At 39.4% G+C, this 27114-nt stretch overlaps 1 protein-coding gene across 2 annotated transcripts in view; it reads left to right on the top strand.

Annotated features, from left to right (window-relative positions):
- The first annotated feature begins 615 nt into the window (after nt 1–615).
- The window catches only part of CD163 (CD163 molecule), a 31212-nt gene continuing 4713 nt past the window's right edge, over nt 616–27114 (top strand). Inside the window, exons 1-14 of one of the 2 annotated variants that reach the window (XM_032874680.1) lie at nt 616–789; nt 2122–2208; nt 3143–3463; nt 6299–6619; nt 9949–10269; nt 11005–11325; nt 21548–21862; nt 21963–22277; nt 22657–22749; nt 22831–23145; nt 24259–24579; nt 25754–26062; nt 26424–26459; nt 26660–26767. In XM_032874680.1, coding sequence (XP_032730571.1) covers nt 759–789; nt 2122–2208; nt 3143–3463; nt 6299–6619; nt 9949–10269; nt 11005–11325; nt 21548–21862; nt 21963–22277; nt 22657–22749; nt 22831–23145; nt 24259–24579; nt 25754–26062; nt 26424–26459; nt 26660–26767 — 3214 coding nt within the window. In that variant the 5' untranslated portion in view covers nt 616–758. The remainder of the gene's footprint in view (nt 790–2121; nt 2209–3142; nt 3464–6298; nt 6620–9948; nt 10270–11004; nt 11326–21547; nt 21863–21962; nt 22278–22656; nt 22750–22830; nt 23146–24258; nt 24580–25753; nt 26063–26423; nt 26460–26659; nt 26768–27114) is intronic. The other variant, XM_032874681.1, reaches the window with a different exon arrangement.

Genomic DNA, 27114 nt, shown 5'->3' on the forward strand with positions numbered 1-27114 from the left:
ACTGTTCATTCCTGTCTCCCAGTTGATATAACCATATTTTTTTCTATTTTTTACCTTTTGCTTTGAACTTCTGCTTATTATTGCTAATGTATGTATTTCTGTCACTTGAATTTGAGATATTTAGAGCTTAAATTATGTCTTGTAAATTTGTATTGCACCATTTGCAGACTCCATAATGGTCATGGCTAATTTTATTGCTGCTCTTCATCTCATTAGAAAAGAAAAAGCAAGTTCTATACATAGTCTATAGAAAATTATTCATTTAGCACATTTGATTATAGTAATAGTATTACAAGTGATTTATAATAAAACATTATTTAATTATGCTTTGCTTATTTCACTTTAGTTTTTTGACATAACTACATAATGATTGTCATTTTTGTTTCTATTAGTCCAAAACACAGTACTGAAATCTAAATATTCATTTCAATAACAATAGGACATGAGTTAATATTTCCCCTCAATTTCTATAAATCTGTAGTAAATGTTTCTCACTTTCTTTTGGTTGTTTCATATCCCATATTCAAGAAAATATGAGTATGAAAGGGAACCTCAGTTTATGAATGACTTCCCTTTTTTTATTGACTGACTCCACCTCCATTATGTAGCCTTTCTGGTTTTGTTTTGTTTTGTTTTGTTTTGTGGAAGTGAGATGATTTTTAGAAGTCTTAGTGGTCCTCCTCTTTAGAAGAACATTTCTAAAGAAAAATACAAGAAGATTTAGAAATCATTAGAACTTTGGACTGGACAAACTCAGAATGGTCCCACATGGAAATTCTGGATCTGCCGGTAAACTCTTCTCATTTATTCTACATTTACCTTTAAATGTAGTATGAAGTTAACAGTCAGTGAATCTTATTTAATAGTGATTGGCATTGGGAAAGTAAGGAATGGGAAGTGGTCATTAAGCTTTTATGGCAGTAACTTGTATCTGCCATAGATTCAGAATTGAATATGGGGGATAAAGATTAGATTTGGCACCAAAAAAGATTATTTGGCATCAGTTTTGTAAAATTGCTGAGGTGAAATTAAGAAAGGAGTTGAAATGAACTGAACCAGATTGAGTAGGAAAGCAACAATTGTTAGAAAACATAGACAGACCATACAAGAATGAATATTGATTACAAGTTGATCACTTAGGGAAATTTAGAATAGCATCCCTGAGTGTTAAAATCTGCTTTGTGATTTATATGGATGTGTTAGACTCGTTTAGCATTTAAAATTTTTTTCAGAGCTTTTCTTTTAAAAAAAGATTTTATTTCTTTATTTGAGAGAGAGAGAGAGAGCATGAGCAGTGAGAGAGGGAGAGGGAGAAGCAGACTGTCTGCTGAGCAGGGAGCCGGCTGATTGGGGACTCGATCCCAGGACCCCAGGATTGCAACCTGAGCCGAAGGCCAATGCTTAACCAACTGAACCACTGAGAGGCCCTTTTTTCTAAGCTTTTTAATCGCAGTATAGCATACCACATGAAAGTGTGTCCTAAGGGCACACTTCAGTGACTTATCCCAAAGTGTGTGCTCCTGTGTGGCCACCAACACGTGCTTGCTTTTATGTCAGGTTAGAGTAAGAATAACAAGTGAGAGTATTAAAAGCTTTAAAGCTTTATGCTCTATCTAGGGATAAGATCCAGTAGCTTAGTTTTTCACATATAAACATTGTCCCTTTAGTCCATCATTGTTCAGCTACTGTTTAACAGACACGGTGTCAGTACTGGTGAAGCAGAGCTGACCTTGATACAAAGAATCTGTTTCCTCCTGGAACTTAACCATCTGGATCCAGTGGGCTTGGAGAACTCAGTAGTTGACTATCATTCTATGCCCCTGCTAATCTTCATCGGTGCTTTTTCGATTTTCCAGGTTTTAAGGTCTGCTCTTGAAATTCTTTTCCATATGCAACTTGCTCCTAATTCCTCACCCCTAGGTTGCCTGTAAACATGAACATTTCCAAAGCTATTTCACTGAGACTATGTGATCCTGGGTATGAATATTTCCTGTCCACCTTGCCATTTTGACTTTTCTTGCTAACCTTGAATCTCTGAAACCATCTGTCTTCTCCAAAGCCTCTTTTTGGGAAGGCAATACTTTTGTCCTTTCCTTCCTTTTTTTTTTTTTTTTTCCACAGACTGTAGAAGATGTTTCACCCTCTTGAGTCCCTCCACTGTGGCTGTGGTCTCAGTCCTTGGTGCCTGTTTGATCACCAGTTCTCTCGGTGAGTGCTTTGTCAAATGCAAATAATGCTTCATGAAAACATGCTTCGTGATTTCAAAGGATCAGATATTAAAAGCAGAAAATAGGTCCTAACCATGTGACACCAAAATATGAACAAAATAGCATGGTTTCCCCCAAAATAAAATAAACTTTCACAGGAAAAAAAATGTTCACTTTGCTTGAGGATTTAAAATATGTCTACCTAAAAAATAGGGATCAATATAGAGGAGGAAAAAACTCAGAATTATTCAAATGAAATGGAATTTGAGGAACACTTTAATAAATTCAGTGCCAAAATTTACCTTAAAATGTATTGAGGGAGGCCAGATAGACATCAGTGAGACCACAGGTTCCTATGTTAAAGTAATTGTAGGATGGTGGCTGAGACATTTGAGGGGGGTGGTTTGGGGGAGGGTGAGGGATTTCTTTCAAGATAGGAAGTAATAGGAAAATACCTCCATCTCGACTTCCATTTAAGTAGAAAAGTTTCAGCCAGATTTGAACTAGCATTTTTAAAAATTCTTGATGTTTTCCCTATATGTGTATAATGGGCATTAAATTAAGACTGGTTTTTTCATCCTCATCAGGAGCCTTCTTTCTATCCATCTTAGGAATTTGGAGAAACTTACATGGCTGGTACCTATAAAATTTTCTAATATATTATTTACATAGTAAGCTCTCTATGGAGATTATATAAATCGGCATTATTGCATTACTTAGCTTAACTGGTTTTATGTCCTTGCTTCATCTGAAGCCTGTGATGCTGATATTTGTACTTGGGTACCCATGAAATAGCATTCTCCTATTATACCATGGATGAGTCTGGGAATGCTTCTCAAATCTGGCTTTGAAAAATAAATAAATAATCTAAGAATGATAATTCTCCACGTGCTCTTTGGATCCCAACCAATGGCTGTCTTTACGCATTGTTGCAGGGGGAGAAGAGAAGGAGCTGAGGCTCAAGGATGGTGAAGACAAGTGCACCGGGAGAGTGGAGGTGAAAGTCCAGGAGGAATGGGGAACAGTGTGCAATAATGGCTGGGGCATGGATGAGGTCTCTGTGATTTGCAGGCAGCTGGGATGTCCCACTGCTGTCAAAGCCACCGGATGGACTAATTCCTGGGCGGGCTCTGGACGCATCTGGATGGATCATGTCTCTTGTCGAGGGAATGAGTCTGCTCTCTGGGACTGCAAACATGATGGATGGGGAAAGCATAACTGCACTCATCAGCAGGATGTTGTAATAACCTGCTCAGGTAGGACTTGTGAAAGTCAAAGCCTCGACACGAAATGCTTTGGGGGGGAGAAATATGTAGATGGGTTAAAAATGAAAAGGAGCCAGTTTTCTGTAAGTCGTCTGTTTCCTATATAAAATCACCCAAACCGTTGCCAAAAGACTGGAAGATGCATGACAAACCCCATTGAAAAGAAATCAAAAGAGATTATGAATACCACAATCAATGAGGACGTGACCAGCCTCATTTTATAGTCAGTAATCTTACTGTAAGTCTCTACTCCTACTTAAAAATATCATATCTAGGTGAATTCTTTGTCCTCTTTCTCAGTAATGTACTGCTTTTGGGCTTAGACCTTTTTGTCCATTCCCTGATAATCAACTTACTGAATTGAGAAATAAATATTCCTAGCACTAATCCTTTGTTGAAGGAAGGATGTTTTGCCAAGTATAATTGCTTTTTTCAGTAAATAATGCTGTTCATTTCATTTAATGGTGAATTGTTGTGTGTGGGGGGGGGCTTAAGATTATTTTATTTGTGAGAAAGAGAGAGAGAGAGCTTGGGGAGCGCAGAGGGAGGAGAGAGAATATAGAGAGAATTCTCAAATAGCTCCCCTCCCTGAGGGCAGAGTTCAACACAGGGCTTGATCCCAGGACCCTGAGATCATGACCTAAGCCAAAATCAAGAGTCAGATGCTTAACCGACTGAGCCATCCAGTGCCCCATGGTGGTTTTGATTTATAAAACATTTCAACAATTTCATCTCAGTTGACCTTACAATAACTCAGAAAGTTCTGTGTCAGACCTTTCTGCTATAAATCCCAAGGTCATATTTATGACCCAATTCAGATTCTTGGGCTTCCCATTTCTCCTTGTTCATTTCACTGGCCTCTCTCTCCTAGCCCCCTTCTCAGAAACCGTCTCCTCTATGGGATTGATTTTTAGAAAGGACTCGTCTCTCCCCAGGCATTAGGGTGTATTGGGAACAACAACAGGCTTGTATCTAGAAAAATGTGGAACTAAATTCCAGCTCAGCCATTCATGAATGTTATTTTGAGCAAAGTTCTTAAATTTTTTTAAACTTCAGTTTCTGAAAACTTGATGCTTTAATACATGTAGAGCTCTACCTTTTTCTTCTTCCTTCCTTCCATCCCTGCACTCCCCACTCCTCCTCTTCCCCCTCCTCCCTCTTCTAATTTTTTATTTTTAATCATTACACCAGAAAGATAGGGAATAACAATAGTAACATCTACAGCAAATTTAAAATTCATAATAAGTCTTGCCAGGCTCAGGGAACCTGGGTGGCTCAGTTGGTTGAGCATCAGACTCTTGGTTTTAGCTCAGGTCATGATCTTGGGGTGGTGGGATGGAGCCCGGGGTCTGGCTTCACACTCAGCACAGAGTCTGCTTATTCCTCTCCATCTGCTCCTCCTCTCCACACTCTCTCTCTCAAATAAATCAATACATAAAATCTTTAAAAAAAAACAAAAACAAAAACAAACAACTCTTGCCAGGCTCTTACTAGCATTATTGCAGCCTACAGAGCCAACGGTTTAAGCTAAGACATCAGTGTAGCACTTGAAACTCTTGTTTTCTGTTTTTTCATACTTAAGGATAGATTTAATCAAATTTGCTTTTTGAAGTTTATACAGTGAATGCACCAACTGGTGTATGCCTAGCCACCCAAGGACTCCCTAGTTTCATGAGATTTCAGAGGCTGTATCTAATGCTTAATGCTCAGAGCCTCTATCTCTTGGGAGGTTTTGCTATTATCACACACACAGGTACAATATAGTATAGCAGTCAGGACAATAAACGCTGGTGTTAGACTGCTTTTTCTTTTCACCTCCTAGCTCTGCTCTTTTCTGGATAGGTGACCCTGGGATGATTAGGCATACCGAAAATACTTATCTGTGAAGTAGGGCTAGTGGGAATAACACAAAATGCTCAGTGCTGTGAAGATTGATAGCATAGGTGATACATTGGAGTGCCAGATGCATATTTTAATTGTGAGCTATTGCTTTTATGATTATTAATTGTCCAGAGTAAAAAAAAAAAATCCTGTTAAGAGGTCTTTGCCTGGTATTTAGAGCTTTTAAAAGCGACTCCCTTTCTCAAAAAGAGAGCCTCTAAAATTTTGTTCAAGCCCAAACAGTTTTTGTTTTTCAAGTGTCCCCAGATTTCATCCACATCTCCTTTTCTTGGGTATTTTAGTCCTCATAGAAAATCTAGGGAAGAGTGTATAGAGAGATTTTCCTTTATGAAAAAGGTGTTCTTTGCTAAAAATGGTACCAGATGCATTGGGGGAGGGGAAGCTTTGATTCAAACAGGAGATGGATAAGAAATGGATTATTTTGATTTATTTTTCCTTAATTTTTATTAATTTGGTATACCATAGGATGATTTGCAAACGATTGTGCATGCTTAGGCATTTTTATTTTTCCCTTTTTCCTGTTTTCTAATTTTATACTTGACCTCAGTTTGCCATTTTTGCTCCTTTGTTGGATGAGCTAATTTTATTTTCTCTAGTTTTTTAAAATAAGTGCTTTAAGTCAAATTGACCAATTTCTATATAAAAGGGTGCTTACTTTGTCTTAATAATGGAAGGAAATAAAGCAGAAAGAAAATTTTAGTCTGTAAAACATTTTCCTTGGTGAGTAGGTGTAGATGAAAGTGCTAGTTGTTAGCTGGTCTTTAAATAATTAAAATTTCTCAATATGTAAAGACGGGCAACATTCAAAATGAGGCACCATTTTTAAGGACAGCATCAAATCTCAAACACCCAGAACAATCTTATTTCCTAAAGTCACTTCTGAATGAGTATGACTTCTGAACTCTTGTCTTTTCTCTGCTCTAGATGGATCCAATTTGAAGATGAGGCTGGTGAATGGAGGAAACCAGTGTTCTGGAAGAATAGAGGTCAAGTTCGAAGGACAGTGGGGAACAGTGTGTGATGATAACTTCAACATAGATCATGCGTCTGTGGTTTGTAAACAGCTCGAATGTGGAAGTGCTGTCAGTTTCTCTGGTTCAGCTAATTTTGGAGAAGGTTCTGGACCAATCTGGTTTGATGATCTTATATGCAGTGGAAATGAGTCAGCTCTCTGGAACTGCAAACACGAAGGATGGGGAAAGCATAACTGTGATCACTCTGAGGACGTTGGAGTGATTTGTATGGGTAAGGACTTGTCCGGGTTTGTTCTGTTCTTCCTGAGAGGACAAAAGAAAGGGGATGAGAGTCTGAAAAGCCTGAACTCTTAAAAACAGATTGAGACCTGCTTCCTCCATCATCTTATTATGACCTAATTTCAGGTTCCCCACCTGATACCTGTGGAGATTTTACCTTAACTGAAAGGAGAATAACTAGGTTAGGGAGGAAGGATGAACAGTGAAACTGAGATTCCAGTCATGAGGATAGAAGGAGGTGTTTGGAGAATACCCCAGTCCTCCTTCTTCACCCCAAGCCCCCCAAAAAAAGAGAAGAAAGAAAAAGAGGGGGGAAAAACAGCCTAACTAGCAAATTGTACTTTTGGGATGAGTTTTTAAAATGAATCACACTCCTTATCATCCTCTCCCTGCAAAGAGCTTAACCCACACCTTCCCAAAAATATTAGTTCAAAGTCACAGAATCAAATGATAAAAAATAGTTTGGTTTTCTGTTAAAATCTCATTTAAGCTAGTGTTATGATAGTAACAGACGCTGTGTCTAGAGACTTCCGTGTTTCATGCTTGCTCAGGGGACAGGGACATTGAATTTGTGTGTGCAGGGATGACACCCCTTTTTCACCTGAGTTCTTAGTCTGAAGCTGACCTAGTAGGTCCTGAACCCCAGAGAACATTCAGAAAAATATACTAGAGTAAAAATGTTTCTGTATTCACCAGATATCTTTTTTTCCCAATCAAGAAAACTTGATTCAAACTTTAACTAACTAACTGACTTTAAGGAAAGAGGATACTGACTCAGAAAACTGGGAAATTGAGAGGGTATGCTTGGCCGCAGGCACGGGGGCACTCAAACACTTACACAGTGTCATGGGGGTTCTGGCTCTTTTTCTGTTTCTTACATTGGCCTTTGTTGTTGTTGGACAACATGACCATCTATTATTTGAACTACAAAGAATGAAATTCCTACAGAAGAGATGGAATTTGTTAGCTGAAGAAAGCAAGAGGGACTGGGGATCGAAAAGAGCACAGGACTTACCTTCCATTCTCCTTTCCCCACCAAAATCTTTCCAGGTCCCCAGTCAGCACATTTCTTCTCAATGCTTAGCACTCACAGTAAACAGTACTGGGGCAGCAAATGCTAAAACTGACAGAAGGAAGGGGCAACTTATTTATTATAAGACATTGCTCAAGATCAAGCTCTGTTCTCTGAGGAATATTGACTGGGGGAGGTGAAAGTGGTAATGCTGAGGTCCCCTTTTCTCTTTGCTTGCTTTTAGACTAAGGAAGTGGTCACAAAGGGACCAGGCGTTTAATGCAAACTGGGTAGTTACAGATACTTAAGGAGTCAGAGGCAGAAGTCAGTGTTGAGTCCTGGGCAACCAGGAGTGTGTACATACCCCCTGAATGCATGGATTTAGCAAGAAAAAACAAATAATTCCAATAAAAACTCTGTGATAGTCAAACAAATCTCTAGATAAAGTGTAGCCCCTGGATCTCATTAGGAAATTTTTACTTTCCTTTTTTTTTTAAGATTTCATTTATTTATTTGATAGAGGGATTGAGAGTAGGGGGAGCGGCAAAGGGAGAGGGGAGAAGCGGGCTCTCCACTGAGCGCAATACCCTACATCAGGCTTGATCCCAGGACCCCAAGACATGACCTGAACCAAAGTCAGACGCTTCACTGATGGAGCCACCCAGGTGCCCCAGGAATTCTTTTTATAGTACATGTTCTCTGTACTGAAAAGTCCTGTCTCCTTCTTCTAAAAAAGTTATTATTGAAGCATCATTGACATGAATGCTATATTAGTTTCAGGCATACAGCATATTGGTTCAATGACTATAAATTACTCGCTGTTCACACAATAAGTGTGGTCACCATCTGTCATCATACAGAGTTATTACAGTGTCATTGACTGTATTCCCTATGCTTTACGTTTTATCTCTCTGACTTATTTATTTTATAACTGGAAGTTTGTACCTCTTGATCCCCTCACCTCTCTTCTGGCAACCACCAGTTTGTTCTTTACAGTTAAGAGTCTATTCATTTGTTTTGTTTTTTAGATTCCACATATAAATTAAATCATATGATATTCATCTTTCTTTGTGCTATTTCACTTAGCATTATACCCTATAGGTCCATCCATGTTGTTACAAATGGCAAGATCTCATTCTTTTTGATGGCTGAGTAATATTCTATCGTATATATACACCACATCTTCTTTATCCATTCATCTATAGATGGACATTTGGGCTGCTTCCAAATCCTGACTATTGTAAATAGTGCTTCAGTAAACATAGAAGTACATGTATTTTTTCAAGTTAGCATTTGCATTTTCTTTGGGTAAATAGCCATTAGTGAAATTATGGGATTATATGGTATTTATATTTTTAATTTTTTTTATTAAGTGTTTTATTTAAATTCCAGTATAGTTAACATACAGTGTTATATTAGTTTTAAGTGTACAAATTGGTGATTCAACAATCCTATGCATTACTCAGTGCTCATGATGATAAGTGTACTTCGCCTGTTTCACCCATCCTCTCCTCCACCTCCCCTCTGGCGACCATCATTTCTCTATAGTTAAGAGTCTGCTTCTCGGTTTGCCTCTCTCTCTCTTTTTTCCCCTTTGCTCATTTGTTTTGTTTCTTAAATTCCATATATAAATGAAATCATATGATATTTGTCTTTCTCTGACTAACTTATTTTACTTAGCATTATACTGTCTAGCTCCATCCATGTTATTGCAAATGGCAAGATTTTATTCTTTTTATGGCTGAATAATATCCCATTATAATATATTATATATTAAATATATAGTATATTATATATTATAACATAATATATAATATATTCCACTATACACACACACACACACACACACCATACCTTCTTTATCTGTTTATCTATCAATGGACAAGGGCTGCTTCCATAATTTGCCTATCATAAATAATGTTGCTATAAATATAGAGGTTCATAGATCCATTCAAATTAGTGTTTTTGTATTTTTTTGGAAAATAACCAGTAGTGCAATTCCTGGATCATAAGGTAGTTCTATTTGTAATTTTTTGAGGAACCTCCATACTGTTTTCCATGGTGGCTGCTCTAGTTTTCTTTCCCACCAACAGTACAAGAAGGTTCTCCTTTTTCCGCATCCTCGCCAGACTTGTTATTTCTTATCTTTTTGATACTAGCCATTCTGAAAAGTCCTGTCTTCTTGCCCAAGCTACTATTTCTCCACCTTTAATGATTTCCAGTGTTATTATATGTTTTCTCTGTCCCTACTTAGAGTCCTCCCTTATTTTTATTTCTTTATCATGATTTGTTTTGTGCCTCTCTTACAGATGGAGCAGATCTCAGCCTGAGACTGGTAGATGGAGTCACTGAATGTTCAGGAAGATTAGAAGTAAAATTCCAAGGGGAATGGGGGACAGTGTGTGATGATGGCTGGGATAGTCATGATGCCGCTGTCGTATGTAAGCAACTGGGATGCCCAACTGCCATCACCGCCACTGGTCGAGTTAACACCAGTGAGGGAACAGGACACATTTGGCTTGACAGTGTTTCCTGCCACGGACACGAATCTGCTCTCTGGCAGTGTAGACACCATGAATGGGGAAAGCATTATTGCAATCATAATGAAGATGCTGGTGTGACATGTTCTGGTAAGTTAAAATAAAAAGAAAAACAGAGAAGGAAAGACCTGTGTTCTTTAGTAGTAGGAATGGGCAAGATGGGAGAGATAGAGATAACTAATCATTTCCTTGTTGGAAGGAATCTTAAACACATTCTTTTTTTTTTCTTTCTTTTTAAAAAGAGTTTATGTATCTATCTATCATCATTTGGAGAATATGGGCAGAGGGAGAGGGAGAGAGAGGATCTACAAGCATACTCCACATTGGGGCTTGATCCCACAACCCCAAGATCAGGATCCCATATCACAGATCTGAGATCACAACCTGAGCTGAAACCAAGAGTTGGATACTCAACCTACTGAGCCACCCAGATGTCCCCATTCTTTGTTTGACTAGTTTGGAGGGTCTGATTAGTTTCTGTAGTAATTATTCAGGCTGCTCTTAGGGACCTAAGCTCTTAGAGACCTTAAGGCTGTCTCCTTAAGTCCGAGACACAGAATGTTATGTCTTTTTAACAAATCTCTAATTTGCTCATATTTTTCTGCCATCAACAGTTTTTATTAACCCTTGCAACTATAATCCTGTTTCTAATCGAACTCATGGCCTATACTGGCTGTTAAAAAAAGTCAGGAGATGGATAAGTCATCATTTCCAATTCCTCAGTATCTGGGAAAGAGCAAGATAAAAACAAACAAACAAAAACTCTATCCTTTGGTTGCTAACCTCCATATGTCTCTATGGACTAAGTTTTTGTTTCTTTTGCAGATGGATCCGATCTGGAGCTGAGACTTGTTGGTGGAGGCAGCCGCTGTGCTGGGACAGTGGAGGTGGAAATTCAGAAGCTGCTAGGGAAAGTATGTGACAGAGGCTGGGGACTGAAAGAAGCCGATGTGGTTTGCAGGCATTTGGGATGTGGATCTGCTCTCAAAACGTCCTATCAGAGTTATTCCAAAGTTAAGGCAACAGATACATGGCTATTTTTAAGCAGCTGTGTTGGAAATGAATCTTCTCTTTGGGACTGCCAGAACTGGCAGTGGGGCGGCCTTAGCTGTGATCACTATGAAGAAGCTAAAGTTACCTGCTCAGGTAAGACTTTCAGTCAACGTGTGAAGAAGTCGAATTCCAGGAGTGTAAATTTCCAGTAAGATCCTTGAAACTGATGAGAAACATTGGTCCTTATGACTAGCTCTCAGTCAAGAAACCAGAAAATGTCTATTTCATCATGTGTTTCAGATGAATTTATAATTCATTTCATGACTTGGTCACAGGTATGACTTGTTTTATTTTGTGTTTGTTCACTTTAGCTTTTCAGTAATTTTTTTAAAAGATTTAATTATTTAATTGGGAGAAAGAGAGAGACTGAGCAGAGGGAGGGACAGTGGGAGAGAGAGAGAGAATCCCAAGCAGACTCCCCACTGAGTGCGGAGTTCATTCTCACGACCCTGAGGTCATGACCTGAGCTGAAACCAAGAGTTGGATGTTTAACCAACTGCACCACCCAGGTGCCCCGTTTTTGTTTTTATTTAAATAACAATTAGTTAAGGGGCACCTGGATGGCTTAGTTGGTTGAGTGACCACTGCTTGATTTTGGCTCAGGTCATGATCTCACGTTCATGTCAGCCCTGCATTGCGCTGGTTGGGGAAATGAGTATGCTTGGGATTGTCTCTCTCCCTCAGCCCCTCCCTCACCTCTCTTTCTCTCTCTCTCTAAATGAATAAATAAAATCTTAAAAATATATTAGTTAACATACAGTGTAATATTCATTTCTGATGTACAAATAAGTGATTGGACACTTACAAAGAACACCCAGTGCTCTTCACAAGCACCCCTGTCCATCTCATCGGCCCCACCTTCCCTCTGGTAACCATCAGTTTGTTCTCCGTAGTTAAGAGTCTGTTTCTTGGTTTGCCTCTTTCTCTTCTTTTCCCTATGCTTGTTCATTAAGAAACAAAACAATTGAGTCATTTTTAAATCCATGGAAGTATTGAAAGTTAAGGATTAAAATTTTGAAGGTAGAACTTAAATATGTGTTTCATGGGAATGTCTCCAAATGATTTAAAAAATATGTTGGATAAACATGCATGACTAACCCTTGGGCTCCATCTTTCTATGTAAGAACTTCTTTTTTCTGAAGGCTTTTGTGTATTTCACTGCAACCTCTGTCAGCAGTTCCAAAGTGAGCTGTGAGTTGGCCAGGTTTAAGGAAAATCTCTAATATTTTATGCTAATCACATTTACACAAATGCTAACGTTGTTGAAAAGTGATGCCTTCTTTAACAACTGTCAGGTAACATATTGACGTAACGATTACCGATATGGTAAAAGAAAGACTCTAGGGAAAGCCACCTAAGAGCAAAACCATTCACCATGTAGAGATGTGGTCATGTGGTACTCTGTGTCCACTAACTGAAGGCTTTACTTCAGATACATCCTGATCTACACGTGCTCCTATGTGCATTACCTGATGTTGTAAATGGTGTCTACCTCTAGTTACATAGAAATTGTCCTCTGATTGGAAAATGACAGTCTTCTAAGGTACAAATCTGAATATACATATCTGCTTTTCAACCATTCTTCTTTACTTTTTTTTTTTAAGATTTTATTTATTTATTTGACAGAGAGATCACAAGCAGGCAGAGAGAGAGAGAGAGGGGAAAGCAGGCTCCCCGCTGAGCAGAGAGCCCGATGCGGGGCTCGATTCCAGGACCCCGGGATCACGACCGGAGCCGAAGGCAGAGGCCCAACCCACTGAGCCACCCAGGCGCCCCTTTCTTCTTTACTTTTTAAAAGAGATTTCTTGATTAGACAATATAGTCACATGGTTCACACTTTGTGTGTGTGTGTGTGTGTGTGTGTGTGTTTTCATCTGTGTGTGTGTTTAATGGTTCACACTTTGAAATGAAAGTGTAAGCTCTTTCTGAAAGATATCCCCAACTGTCTAGTTCTGCTCTTCACAGGCAACTTCCATGGCTGGGAGATAGATAGATAGAGATATATATATATATATATATATATATTTGTTGGTATTTACACAATATATCTCCAAAAGAAAAAAATATATATTATTTTATATACATATAACATATATATAATATATATTGTATTTACATTTATATGTATAAATGTAAATACAAACAAATCTATATATAAGTTTCATGTCATTTTGTTGTTCAAGTGATGGCATATTTTGTAAATTGTTCTGTACCTTATATTCACTTAGTGCAATATCTTGAACATAATTTCATATCAATATTTAAAGATCTTTCTGAAATTACTTCTCTATCAATAACATTTCTCTTATCTTTTATTATGTGTGACTTTATTTATACTTTTAATTTCTTTTATTAGATAAAATTTGTTTGGTTTTGCTTTTTTTTAATGAACCAGCATTTGGATTTTTGAAGATTAATACTATTTTCATTTTCTAATTCATTATAATTTTTCTTTCTATTAATTCCTTTCTGATTTCTGACTGATTTAACTTCTTGAGTTCAGTGCCTAATTAATGTTGATTCTTTCCTAGTTCATAAATTCATAAGGAAAACCTTATAGGTTTTCCACTGAGTATACCAGTGACTGTATCATGTAATTGATGAATTGATGCTCTGTGCATCTCAGACATAGATCTTCCTATGACCTTTATGTGGTCATTATGAATTGTGCTTTTTAGTATTACACTTTCCCATTTTTTTATGGTTTAATGATTCTTGTTCTGAATCAAACTTATCTGATATTAATATCACAATTGCTTTATTTATTTTCTATTCTCTTATTTTCAATCTTTCTGAATCATTTTGTTCTAGGCACATCACTTGTATTCATCCTAGAATTCAGATTTATTTTAAAAAGAACTCTGATTGGATTACTTTTTAGAGATGAGAGACATATTTGACCTTAACTTAGTCATATTATGCAACTTTATGTTGTCATATTATGTCTCCATAATATTTATTGTCATCATGTATCAGGCTACAACTAACTATGGACTATATTTCTCTACATAACTTTTTGGGGGGAACTTTGCCTGTGTTTGGGCATGTGTAAGCATTATTGTATGTCTGACTGATCATTTTCTTCTAAATGTTTTCCTATGAATTGTATTTTATATTAGTTAGCATGAAGTTTAGCAGCATCCAAAAGAAAGCCAAATAAGAATGGATAAGGAAAAAGTTTATTTTTCTTACTAAAATAAGCCAAATAGATAAGCAGTTTAAAGCTGTTTGAGTGGTTCTATGGTCACCAAGAAGTACCTGGAGTTGTTTTTCTGCAGTAATTATCAAATCCTGTTGGTCAAGGATGATAAGTTGAGGGGCAACCAAGGGAGCTCCCCGGTAAACCAGTCTGATAGGCCAGGTTCTGCCCTCTGAGGAGCAGTCCTCTGTCCATGTCCTTCACGGGCCCAAGTGCTATTCTCGGGGCAGTTCCTTCTACTGCATGCTCTCCACAGTCATATCTGAGTGTGGTTTGGAGGCTGCACACCTCTCATAACCCACTTTATGCTGACATTGACCCTTGGATTGCTTTACAGGTTGACTTATCGTTGGCCGATGTCCAGTGTCCTCAAAGTCAGCAAAACAATTCTACCCAAACTTATTGCCCTTCTAGTCAATTTTCTTTCATCTAATGCCACATGAAATTAACCAGAGTGAAGAAATATATTTACAGACTCTGATCTTTGCTGTGATCAACCCCTTCCTCTTAATTTATTGGCCGGTCCCCTAAGGTCATTTAAAACCTAGGGTTTGGGAGGAAAAACAAGACCACAGCGCTGGTCTTGCTGATAGGCTATGCACTTTGTATGTGGAGTGTTAATTCTATGTTCTGCTAAGCCTACAGTTTTATCACCACCTCAGTTTGGGGTATAGGATACTTAGGGTTTGGGTTTTTTTTTTTTTTTTTTTTTTTTCAGTCCTGCAAGTTCCAGATCTCTCATTACATTATGCAGTAGCTGTAGGCAGAGCATGTCTCCGTTACAAAATTGGTATTTTTCCTTCCATTTTTAAAAAAATATTTTATTTATTTTGACAAAGAAAGACACAGCGAGAGAGGGAATACAAGCAGGGGGAGTGGGAGAGGGAGAAGCAGGCTTCCCGCCAAGCAGGGAGCCTGATATGAGGTTCAGTCCCAGGATGCTGGGATCATGACCTGAGCCGAAGGCAGACAGTCAGCCACTGAGCCACCCAGACGCCCCTTTCCTTCCATTTTTCTCTTGTAGTCTGGCTACTTCAAGTCTGAGTTCAGCTCTCTCTTGTAAGTACTGGAAGTGGCAAGGAGGATTTATGCCGTGCCAGCATTCCAATTTTTTTTTTCCCAGTCTTTTTGTACTCCAAGTACATTCTCTGATTTTTCAGCTTCAGAGAGCACATGGTTTTCTTTTCAAGGGGACATTTATTCAAATATCTTATCAGGGATAACAAGGCATCAGCTTTCCAACCTACAATATCTGAGTTATTATGTATTTTTTCCACTCATTCTGTTCAACTGCATCCAGAATTTAGGTTTTATTACTAGAGCACTTCAGTTTTGGTAACATTCTGAATTATTTAGGATTCTATTCAACTGCATCGAATAGAAATCCCAGATATCATAAATTTGCAGCGGAATGTGGGCCCCTCTATTTACAGAGCTATATTTTTGTTTGCTAAGTATGTCATGCGTGTTCTTTGCCTTCTTTTGTAAACTCTTTTGTTATATTTGTGTAGTTTTTAGAAGCTCTTCTACTTATGTGGGTACATAGGTTTTAGCACTCTTCTTGTTTTGCTAGAAATAAAATTTATAATATTCTCTTTTTTGAAGGATTTATGTATTTATGAGAGAGAGTATGGGAGTGCCCACAATTAGGGGGAGGGGCATAGGGAGAGGATCCCAAGCAGACTTCCCACTGAGCTGAAAGTTGGAAGTGGAAACAGAGCTTAATCCCATGACCCATGAGATCATGACCTGAGCCAAAACCAAGGGTTGGTCACTTAATTGACAGAGCCACCTAGTCGCCCCTGTAATTTTATGTCTTGATTTCTTGGTACTTTAGAAGGTTTCCAGGGGGAAAAATCATGGAAATACTATCTCTGTGCCTGCCAAATGCAAACTACAAATTCCATTATCTGTTTAAATAGAGTTCTTAGTTTTGTAGAGCACAGGGCTTTAAGGCTAAAAAGGGCCAAAGAACTAAAAAAAGCAGGAAGACTAGAAAGATAAAGCAAAAATTTATCTCTGATGTGCAGTTTCAATCAACCAGTCACAAACTGGTCTAAGAAAATTTGCTACAAAATTACTTTGACTCCCAGACATTTTATTTGTGATGTCTGAGTATGGACCACAGAGAATATCTGAATTTAAGAATCAGGGTTTTTTTTTATCTATTTTTAATTTTTAGAGAAAGAGAGCACAGGGTGGGGGCGGGGCAGAGGAGGAGGGGGAGAGAATCCCAAGCAGACTAAGCACTGAACACAGAGCCTGATGTGGGGCTTGATTCCAAGACCCTGAGATCACAACCTCAGCCAAAACCAAGGGTTGGTTGCTTAACCAACTGTGCCACCATTGTATTTACTAAGGTTTGAGAAATAGTTTCTTTTTTAAGATTTTATTTATTTCTTTGACAGAGAGATCACAAGTAGGCAGAGAGGCAGGCAGAGAGAGGAAGGGAAGCAGGCTCCCTGCTGAGCAGAGAGTCCAATGCAGGGCTCGGTCCCAGGACCCTGGGATCATGACCTGAGCCAAAGGCAGAGCCTTAACGCACTGAGCCACCCAGGTGCTCTGAGAAATAGTTTTGATACTAGAATGCTTTATACTTCTTCAGAGTCTGGAAAGAAATAAATGATAATATGTTAATGTTTCTTTAAATCATATTGTGTAGTTTATCTATTACTAAACAAAAGGAAGTAATTCTAAGGAATTCTTTCTCACATTTGTTCTTCATGTCTTCATTTATTTACTTCTAGAGAAAGAAAGAAAGACAAATTCAGTTACTTATGCCAGGGGGAAGTTTAAATTATTGATCAAAGGAGCTAAATCCAGGTACAAAAATAAAATGAATGGCTTCTATGTTAAAATGCAGTCACAGGTTTAGCTGGAAAGAAATCTCTTAAAGGAGTAAATTTTGAATTAGTCTAACCATGTACACAGAGTAAACGATATGAGGAAACCAACTTATGGTGTAGATTAATGTGTTACTAACAGATTCATGAAAAAAGAAAAACTAGAATGGAATCTCGAAGTCATTTCTGCATGGAAGAATTTCCCTTTGCCCAGGGTTCAAACACTTTAGGAAAAATGAAAGAAGAGGATATTTATAGAAGGCATCTCTTTTCAAGTGCTTAATAAGTTTTCACCATGAAAGAGATTATCGGTTTGGTTTCATTTTTTGGTTTGTTTTGGCACCAGCTATGTTTTATTTTGTTCGAGATGAAGCCAGATGAGAGGCAAGAGTTCACAAGAAAGATGACTTTGGCCCAGCCTAAGAAACTGCCTTTATGGGGCGCCTGGGTGGCTCAATTCTTAAGCATCTGCCTTCACCTCAGGTCATGATCCCAAGGTCCTGAGATCGAGCCCCTCATCAGGCTCCCTGCTTGGCGGGAAAGCTGCTTCTCCCTCTCGTACTCCCCCTTGTGTTTCCTCTCTCACTGTCTCTCTATCTGCCAAATAAATAAATAAAATCTTAAAAAAAAAAAAGAAAGAAAACTCCCTTTATTTAAAGGTTTATATCTCCTCCAAAGTGGAAGGGGATCATATGCGTGCTAGCTAATGATATCTTAGAGGAATTTCATGCCCAGATAATGGTTTAACAAGAAGAAATTAAGGACTCAACTCAAGAGTCTTTCATTATTTGTGGGGTAGAGGAATCATATCTGCTTTAAACTTGGAGCTGTGTTTAGAAAGCGATGTGTTCTTTGACCTACATTTGAGTAGAAACTTGCTTTGTTCAGATTTAATGGATAAGTGGTGAAATCTTCACATGCTGGGGTATTTTATACTGCTGCAATACAGCATATAGTCAGATCTGAAACGTTTCAGAAACTGGCACGTGCTGATAGGATATCTGTGTCATGTTGAGACTAACATCAAGGGAATTAGTGCTATTTGACAGCAAGCATTTCTAAAAGACGCATGCCCTTCAGATGGTCCTTCAAGTGCACTTCCTTTCTTTAAAAATTAATTAAAGGAAATAGTTTATATCTTTCAAATAATTTGAATCATCTCTGAGAATGTCAAAAGAAACTCCTATTTATCTTGAGAATTGTATTTGGCAAAGAGTGTTCTTAAAACCTGAGCCCCATATCTTTAGCTTTATTTCTTTTCTTTTTTAAGATTTTATTTACTTATTTGACAGAGAGAGAGATCACAAGTAGGCAGAGAGGCAGGCAGAGGGAGAGGGAAAAGCAGGCTCCCTGCTGAGCAGAGAGCCCGATGCAGGGCTTGACCTGAGATCATGACCCACTGAGCACCCAGGTACCCCTAGCTTTATTTCTGGTGTGCTTTTTCTTTACATTTTAAATCCCATCCATACCAAATTATTCATAATTCCTCAATTATGCCATATTTCAGGACTATAGCCTTTATTTTTTAATATTTTATTTATTTATTTGAGAGAGGGAGAGCAGGGGAGGGGCAAAGGGAGAAAGAGAGAGCAGCAGAGGAGCAGAGGGAGAGAGAGAGAGAGAATCTCAAGCAGATTCCCCACTGAGCACAGAACCCCACACAGGGCTCAATTTCACGACCCTGAGATCATGACCCGAGCTAAAGTCAAGAGTAGGACACTTAACCAACTGAGCCACCTGGGTGCCCCTATGACTATGTCCTTTAAATGTGGATCTACAATCGCTTACTTGGCAAACTCCTGATCTTTTTATTTCCAAACTCAGCTCAAATTTATAGCATTCTCTATAGTTTTCCTGCAAAGCCTCAAACAGAGCTGATGACTCCTTCATTTACTAGTTTCATATCTAACATATATTTTTAGTTTTGGACTGATCATTTTTTAAAAAATATTTTATTTGAGAGAGAAAAAGAGAGATAGCACGAGGTGGGGGGGATGATAGCATGAGGGTGGGGGGAGGGGAAGAGAGAGAAGCAGACTTCCAGGCAGAACCTGTTGTGGGGCTCGAACCCAGAACCCTGAGATCATGACCTGAGCCACAGGCAGACGTTTTATTGAAGGAGCCGCCCAGGCACCCCTGGACTCATCATTATTTGAACATGTATATCTTCTGCTCACCTGTGTGTTTTTGAGGGAGAGGATGATCATTGAGAAATTGAGCAGCCCTGGAAAGAAGTAGCTTTTTCCCAGGTACATAGGTTAGGAAATATACTGTAAGTGTAGAGCCATGCAAACATGGCATGACCGGGCCTCTTTAAGGTTGGAGCGTCAGGTATGATTGATAAAGTAATAGACATGAGAGCTTTAAAAGTGACAGCATAAAGTATTTTAAAGCATGCTAAGAAATTAGTGTTTATCATCTCTAATTTTAATAGACAGGTGACATTGGAGAATCTTCCAAAGCTCTCTCTGCTTCAATTTCCTCAAAAGAAAAGTGGTGATTATAATTCCTGCTCCACAGGAATCACACACCAAGTGATCAATACATGTTCATTGCTATGGTTTTGATTACTATTATTCTTATTAGTAGTAGTAGTATCTATTTTTACTGATGGACTAAACTGTGATAGAATTTTTAGCCCACCCAAATGCCTAAAACATTGTAGGTCCTTAATACTATTTGGTGAAAGGGTAAATTATTGCATAAATAGTAAAGAAATGTTGAATTGCCTTGAAGACAAAGAAATCATGTGAAATACTTGAACATAATAACATGTGTGGGCATGACATAGATTCATTAGAAAGATGGCCTAGAAACAAGATAACAGGATTGCTTAGGACACCATTACAAGGGTCTACATGATATATGAAGACAAAAAAAAAAAAAAACCCACAAATTACATGAAAGTAGTAGCAACAGGGGCACCTACCTGGGTGGCTCAGTCAGTTAATGGTCCGACTCTTGGCTCAGGTCATGATCTCAGGGTCATGAGAAGGAGCCCTATGATGTAAGCTGTGCTCAGCAGGAGTCAGCTTGAGATTCTCTCTCTCCTCCTTCTGTCCCGCCCCCGGCTCATGCTTTCTCTCCCTCCCTCTCTCTAAAATAAATAAATGAATCTTAAAAGAAAAAGCAGTAGCCACAAATAAGGAGGAGAAATATACTGGAGGACTGCCAGACCTTGGTGATATTCCACATGAGCTGTGTATTGAGAGGGTCAGGATTCTAGGCTCTGGAACATACTGTCTGCCTTCAAATCCTGGCCCTTCAGGAACTCCCTATGTGACTGCAGCAAGTTACTACACCTCTCTGTTTTCATTTCCCTGTTTGTAAAATTGGAATGATACTAAAAAATTCTCCCCTGAGGAGATTGTAAGGATTAGGTTAAATAATGTTTGTTCAATATTTAGTAAAGTGCCAAAAATAAATTAGGTGCTCATTTAATGTTCTTATTGTCATTATCATTATCATTTCTGAGATAAAGAAGTGAGATAAAGAAGTAGTTCAATTTTTAAGTGATTCTAATTTGGTCTAGATGTCATTAGTTGAGTAAGGAATATTGTGGTCCAGTCAGTAAAATAATTCATTCAATTTTGAACACCTTATGTGCCAAATGTCCAAGTAGATATGCTTATGAATATAAATTTAAAGAGAAACATATAAATGAAAAATATTTATTGGCAGTTAAGAGAAGGTGAGGGAGTTGAGGACAACATTTTGGTCAGGGAATTCATGAAAGGTTTTGGTAAAGTACTGTCAGAGGGGAAGGAGGAGAAAATGGGAGAAAGGAGTATCTCATGTATCAAGTTAACATATATCAAAGAGAAGAAGAAATCCCATGTTCAGTTTGAAAACAGGAAGTATATTGCAACACTATATTTAAAACCATTCAAAAAGGTTGGGGCCAACACCAGACAGCAGCGGGTAGAGAAATGAATATAGGCTAAAAAATTAAAAAAGAATATTTTATATATATATATATATATATATGAAATAAAATCTATGGTCTCGTGTTATGAATAATGTACACAAAATATTAAAAAGAAAGAGTTATCATGTTTCTAGGAATGGTTGATGCCAAGAACCAAAGTTCTAAAATTCTCTCAGATGAATTGGTCCAGTGAGGAATGAAGACATCTAGGCCAATTCCAGGCAGAAAAGCCAAGGTGAACAAGTATGGAAAATCATTAAACACCCCAGCCTCCCCATTCCACTTCCATCATGAAGGAAAATCAAAGAATCATGTCATTTCTCACTGTCATTTCTCATTCTTCAGCCCACAGGGAACCCAGACTGGTTGGAGGAGAAGTTCCCTGCTCTGGGCGTGTGGAAGTGAAACATGGTGACAGGTGGGGCACCGTCTGCGACTCTGACTTCTCTCTGGAAGCTGCCAGTGTGCTGTGCAGAGAGTTACAGTGTGGCACAGTCATCTCCATCCTAGGGGGAGCTCATTTTGGAGAAGGAAATGGACAGATCTGGGCTGAAGAATTCCAGTGTGAGGGCCAGGAGTCCCACCTTTCGCTCTGCTCAGTAGCCTCCCGGCCCGATGGGACTTGTAGCCACAGCAGGGATGTTGGAGTCGTCTGCTCAAGTGAGACCCAGAGAACATGTTGCAGTTGTTCCTGTACTGTGAGGAGGGCAGGGGTTAGGTAATTGCAGACATCTTTTTAAAAGCCCTATTCTCCTTCCAGGATACACAGAAGTCCGCTTGGTGAACGGCAAGTCCCAATGTGAGGGAAGAGTGGAACTCAAGATACTTGGAAACTGGGGATCCCTCTGCAACTCTCACTGGGACATGGAAGATGCCCATGTTTTGTGCCAGCAGCTCAAATGTGGAGTTGCCCTTTCTACCCCGGGAGGAGCGCATTTTGGGAAAGGAAGTGGTCAGATCTGGAGGCACATGTTTCACTGCACGGGGACTGAGCGGCACATGGGAGATTGTCCTGTCACTGCTCTGGGTGCATCGCTGTGCTCCAGTGGGCAAGTGGCCTCTGTAATCTGCTCAGGTAAGAGGATGATGGACCCCCGATGACGAACCTTTCTCATGGTGGTGACCGTCAGAGCCAGTATACTTATAGGGACAAAGAACAAAAGAGAAAGGGCATGATCTATTTTAAGAGATCATGAGAAGTGTGCCAGAACGGTAACCTCATATGTCTTTTTAGAGGAAAAGTACACTTAATTTTCACAAAACTCATAATTACCTATCTGGTGCTTACCATGTACCTGCCCTTCTCAAAGCATTCCCAACCTGGTTGACCCACCACCATCCTCTCTCTCTAGAGCTCTTTGTTCTCAGCTCGTCTGTCTTACACTCTATCGGGTCTCCCTTCCACACCCTAACTTCTTTGTATCTTGTGTGACTGAGCAGTTTGGTGTTTTCAGGAAATCAGAGTCAGACCCTATCCCCATGCAACTCCTCATCTCCGGACACAACGAGATCTACCACTCCAGAAGAAAGTGGTGTCACTTGCATAGGTGAGAATCAGTGACCAATCTATAAAAATGATCTCCATCCTTATGAAGGTGTTTCATTAACATTTTATTTTCTCTTTCCAGGGAGTGGTCAACTTCGCCTGGTAAACGGAGGCGGTCGCTGTGCTGGGAGAATAGAGGTCTACCACGAGGGCTCCTGGGGCACCATCTGTGATGACAGCTGGGACCTGAGTGATGCCCACGTGGTGTGCAGACAGCTGGGCTGTGGAATGGCCATTAATGCCACTGGCTCTGCCCATTTTGGGGAAGGAGCAGGGCCCATCTGGCTGGATGAGATGAACTGCAACGGAAAAGAATCTCACATTTGGCAGTGCCGATCACATGGCTGGGGACGGCACAACTGCAGGCATAAGGAGGATGCAGGAGTCATCTGCTCCGGTGAGTTCTGTGTTGAAGCTCTGGTCACAATTACTCAAGAAGGACCGAGGAGGAGCCAAGGGGAGTAAGGGATACTGGACTGAGAGAATTCCCTAAAAAGCAGGTTTAGAGGGAACTATTGCTTGAGTCAGAGTCAATTAATGCTACCCCAAGTGCAAGGTAGTATAAAATCAGAAAGAGAAAAATACAGAACTAGGCTTGCCTATCGTGAACATGACAACAAAACCAAAATCAAGAACTTTTATGAATATATATAGAACTATATTCAGCACACCACTTGTATCACTGTATAATGTAGATTAGAAGGGACAAGAAGAAATAAATCCAGCACTACTTCCATAGGGCAAAAGATAATCACCATTCCCAAGCAATTTTCCATGATAGGAAAATGAAACTTACTTGTCATAGGAGCAAAAATTATCATAAGAGCCCACTGCTTTTATTCTGTATACATGGCAACACTTAAAAACTATTGCGAAGTTGAAAACTACTCAGTGGTGATATATTGGGACAAACAGAAATATGACTTTGTTACTTAAGGAAGTGAAAAATTCTATATGCCAGAAGTGATTTGATATCATTTGCATTTAATGACATGAACTGGTAGGGGACATACGCAGCCAACTACAAAGAGTCAGAAAAGGAAATGTTTCATTTTAAGGTGATGTGCACAACATTGGTTTTAGTGTCTGAGTATCTCACTAAATTTTAACTATCAAGAGACCTGTAAAAAAATTAATGAAATAAGTTTCTTGAGGCTAAAATTGCAGTAATTTAGGGAGAAAAATCCAGGATATGCGATTGATATAAAAGGCTCTGAGCCCTTGATTAAGATTTAGAAATCAATTTAGAATCATTGGTGGCCTTCTAAAGAGGTCCCTAAGCACAAAACCCAATACCAGAACACCATAAGCTATTTATAGAACCATACTCTATTTAGTGTAGAACATACTACGTTTTACCAAACTCTACTAAATCATCTAGAAGTTACTAAAGAATTACTAATAATTGACATGTTGTACCTATTTTTAAAGCCATTCTCACCTTAAAGGGAGGGAGCCCTGTGAATCTTCAGAGAAGATGTGAAACCACTAACTCTGTATTTCACCCCAGAGTTCATGTCTCTGAGACTGATCGATGAAACCAACAGACACAGCTGTGCAGGGCGTCTGGAAGTTTTTTACAATGGAGCTTGGGGCAGCGTTGGCAAGAGCGGGATGTCTGCAATCACCGTGGAGGTGGTATGCAGGCAGCTGGGCTGCGCGGACAGAGGAGACATCATTCCCGCATCTTTAGACAAGCCAACATCCAGGCACATGTGGGTGGACAATGTCCAATGTCCAAAAGGACCAGACACGCTATGGCAGTGCCCATCTGCTCCATGGAAACAGAGAGTGGCCAGACCTTCAGAGGAGACCTGGATCACATGTGCCGGTGAGTAGCCTCTGGCTGATATGAGAATTCCATTTTGTAATTCCACGATCATCTTCTGATCTCATTTAGTAGGAATGAATAACATTTGCTACCTATTCTACCCAGTTGGCATAATTGGTTTCATTTAATTTGCCTTATAGGTATTCAGGATCATGGATTAGTTGTCCAAAAAGCATTACACTTCCCATGGTCTTCTTGAAAGTTTTTATTTAATTGCTTTCTCAGAGAACACATGAGGAGCAGAAAATAAATAATTCAGTAGTTGACTATTGAACGGTCTACCTTACCATTCTCACTTTTCTTTCAAATATTATCTTGCTTTACTAATGGAAGAAGAGAAGCAGTCAAAAAGATCAGTCCTGAAGTATTTTGCTGTTCTCCATCTTCTTACACTGGAAGAGGTTTTTTACATACCTGGCAGTCTCCTAAATCATTTTCTTTTTGAGAAAATTAACATTATACTGTGTTAACTTCATTTATTTCACATTTCCTGAGTCACACTAATGTTCTTTTCTTTAAAAAAAATATTTATTTATTTGAGAGAAAGGGGGAGAGCAAGCAGGAGAGAAAAAGAGGGAAAAAGAGAGAGAGCGTGCACCAGGCGGGGAGAGGCAGAGGAAGAGGGAGAAGCAGTTTCCCTACTGGTTAAGGAGCCCAACTCAGGGCACGGTCACAAGACTCTGGGATCATGACCTGAGCTGAAAGCAGACACCTAACCAACGGAGCCACCCAGATGCCCCCAAACTAATGTTCTTATGTCCAGGATGAAATACACCCAGTTTGCTGAAAGAACATAGGCTTTCATAAAGGACAAATTTTGTTAAAAGTATATTATTTTTAAAAGCAAAGTATTAAAATAGAGATTTTTTAAAAAGATTTTTTTTATTTATTTATTTGACAGAAAGAGTCACAGCAAGAGAGGGAACACAAGCAGGGGGAGTGGGAGAGGGAGAAGCAGGCTTCCCACTGAGCAGGGAGCCCAATGGGGGTCATGATCCCAGAATCCTGGGATCATGACCTGAGCCGAGGGCAGACACTTAAAAAGACTGAGCCACCCAGGTGCCCCTTAAAATAAAAAAGATTTAAAAAGATTTTTCAAATCTGTCTTTTCTTCTGTGACCTCTTAGAAGTTTTTATATTCTCAGAACTGATCTAGGTGTCTGTGATTTTTCAGACAAGATAAGACTTCAACAAGGAAACTCTAATTGTTCTGGACGTGTGGAGCTCTGGCATGGAGGTTCCTGGGGAACAGTGTGTGACGACTCCTGGGACCTTGAAGACGCGCAGGTGGTGTGTCGACAGCTGGGCTGTGGCCCAGCCTTAGAGGCACTAAAAGAGGCAGCATTCGGTCAGGGGACTGGGCCCATCTGGCTCAATGAAGTGGCATGCAAAGGAAATGAGTCTTCCTTGTGGGATTGTCCTGCTAGACCCTGGGGACACAGTGACTGTGGGCACAAGGAAGATGCTGCTGTGAGATGCTCAGGTGAGTGCCAGGAGTCTGGAGTAAGCTTGGAATCTTGGGCAGCAACAAGGGAGTGGGCATTAAGTGCCTTGTGTCAAGACTGGACACATCAACACAGGGTTCTGGTGGGGAAAGAATGATGATGTTTCAATCCAAGGAACTATGAGAATATTTGTTCTTACTCATTGGCTTTCACCAAGGAAAAGCATATGACTTACATGTCTCTCTGCACAGAAGGAGTAAAGGATACGGGGACCCTAGTTTTAGGTGGGAAGGAGTAGGTTACTTGGTTGAGAGGCACCAAAGACTCACACCAAAAAATAGAAATATTTGTTCTACGCATTACTCCCCAGACTGAGTCTCCTTCTCTTTTCTCCTACAGAAATTGCCATGGCCCAAAGATCATCAAATGCTGGAGGTATAATCGTGGGGTTTATGAGCATGGGTCCAATTGTCTGCATTATTTAGAATCTTTTTTGTTAAGAGACTTTGGATCAGAAGTCGTTCTGAGGATTGGGAAGCTTACTTCAGCCATCCTGTATCTAAGAGAGGGATGGTACCAGGGACCTCAGTCTCTCAGCTAAGACGTTATTTCTCGTGGTGCTTTCTTGCACTTAGGTCACTCATCCCTTGTTGCGTTGGGGATCCTTGGCGTCATTGTGTTGGCCTTCCTCGTTGCTCTCCTCTTGTGGATTCAGAGGCGAAGACAGCAACAGCTGCTTACAGGTCTGAGCCAAGCTATGGTCTTTCTAATGTCTCAATGGGATAAGAAGATTCTTGGGATAAAATACACATTATCAGCAATAGATACACCTATTAAAAGCAAGTGTACACATATTAGACTCAAGCATCAACAGCCAAAAGGATGAAACCTAGAAGAGGTTCAAGTAGTTTCTCCAAAAAAGGAAACAAGATTTCAGAGGAGAAAGGGGTTTGGGTGGTTAATGATTCCTGAACTCTAGCTGTATGTTTAAGTAGGCCATTATAGAATTGGTAGTTTTAGATGAATATGTTTATATGGTTTAGGAGGAATCCTTTATTTCCCAAATATTTATTTCTCTTACTGTATACTT

The sequence above is a fragment of the Lontra canadensis genome, unplaced genomic scaffold, assembly GCF_010015895.1.
Source record: "Lontra canadensis isolate GAN:19392208 unplaced genomic scaffold, GSC_riverotter_1.0 scaffold53, whole genome shotgun sequence".
NCBI lineage: Eukaryota > Metazoa > Chordata > Mammalia > Carnivora > Mustelidae > Lontra > Lontra canadensis.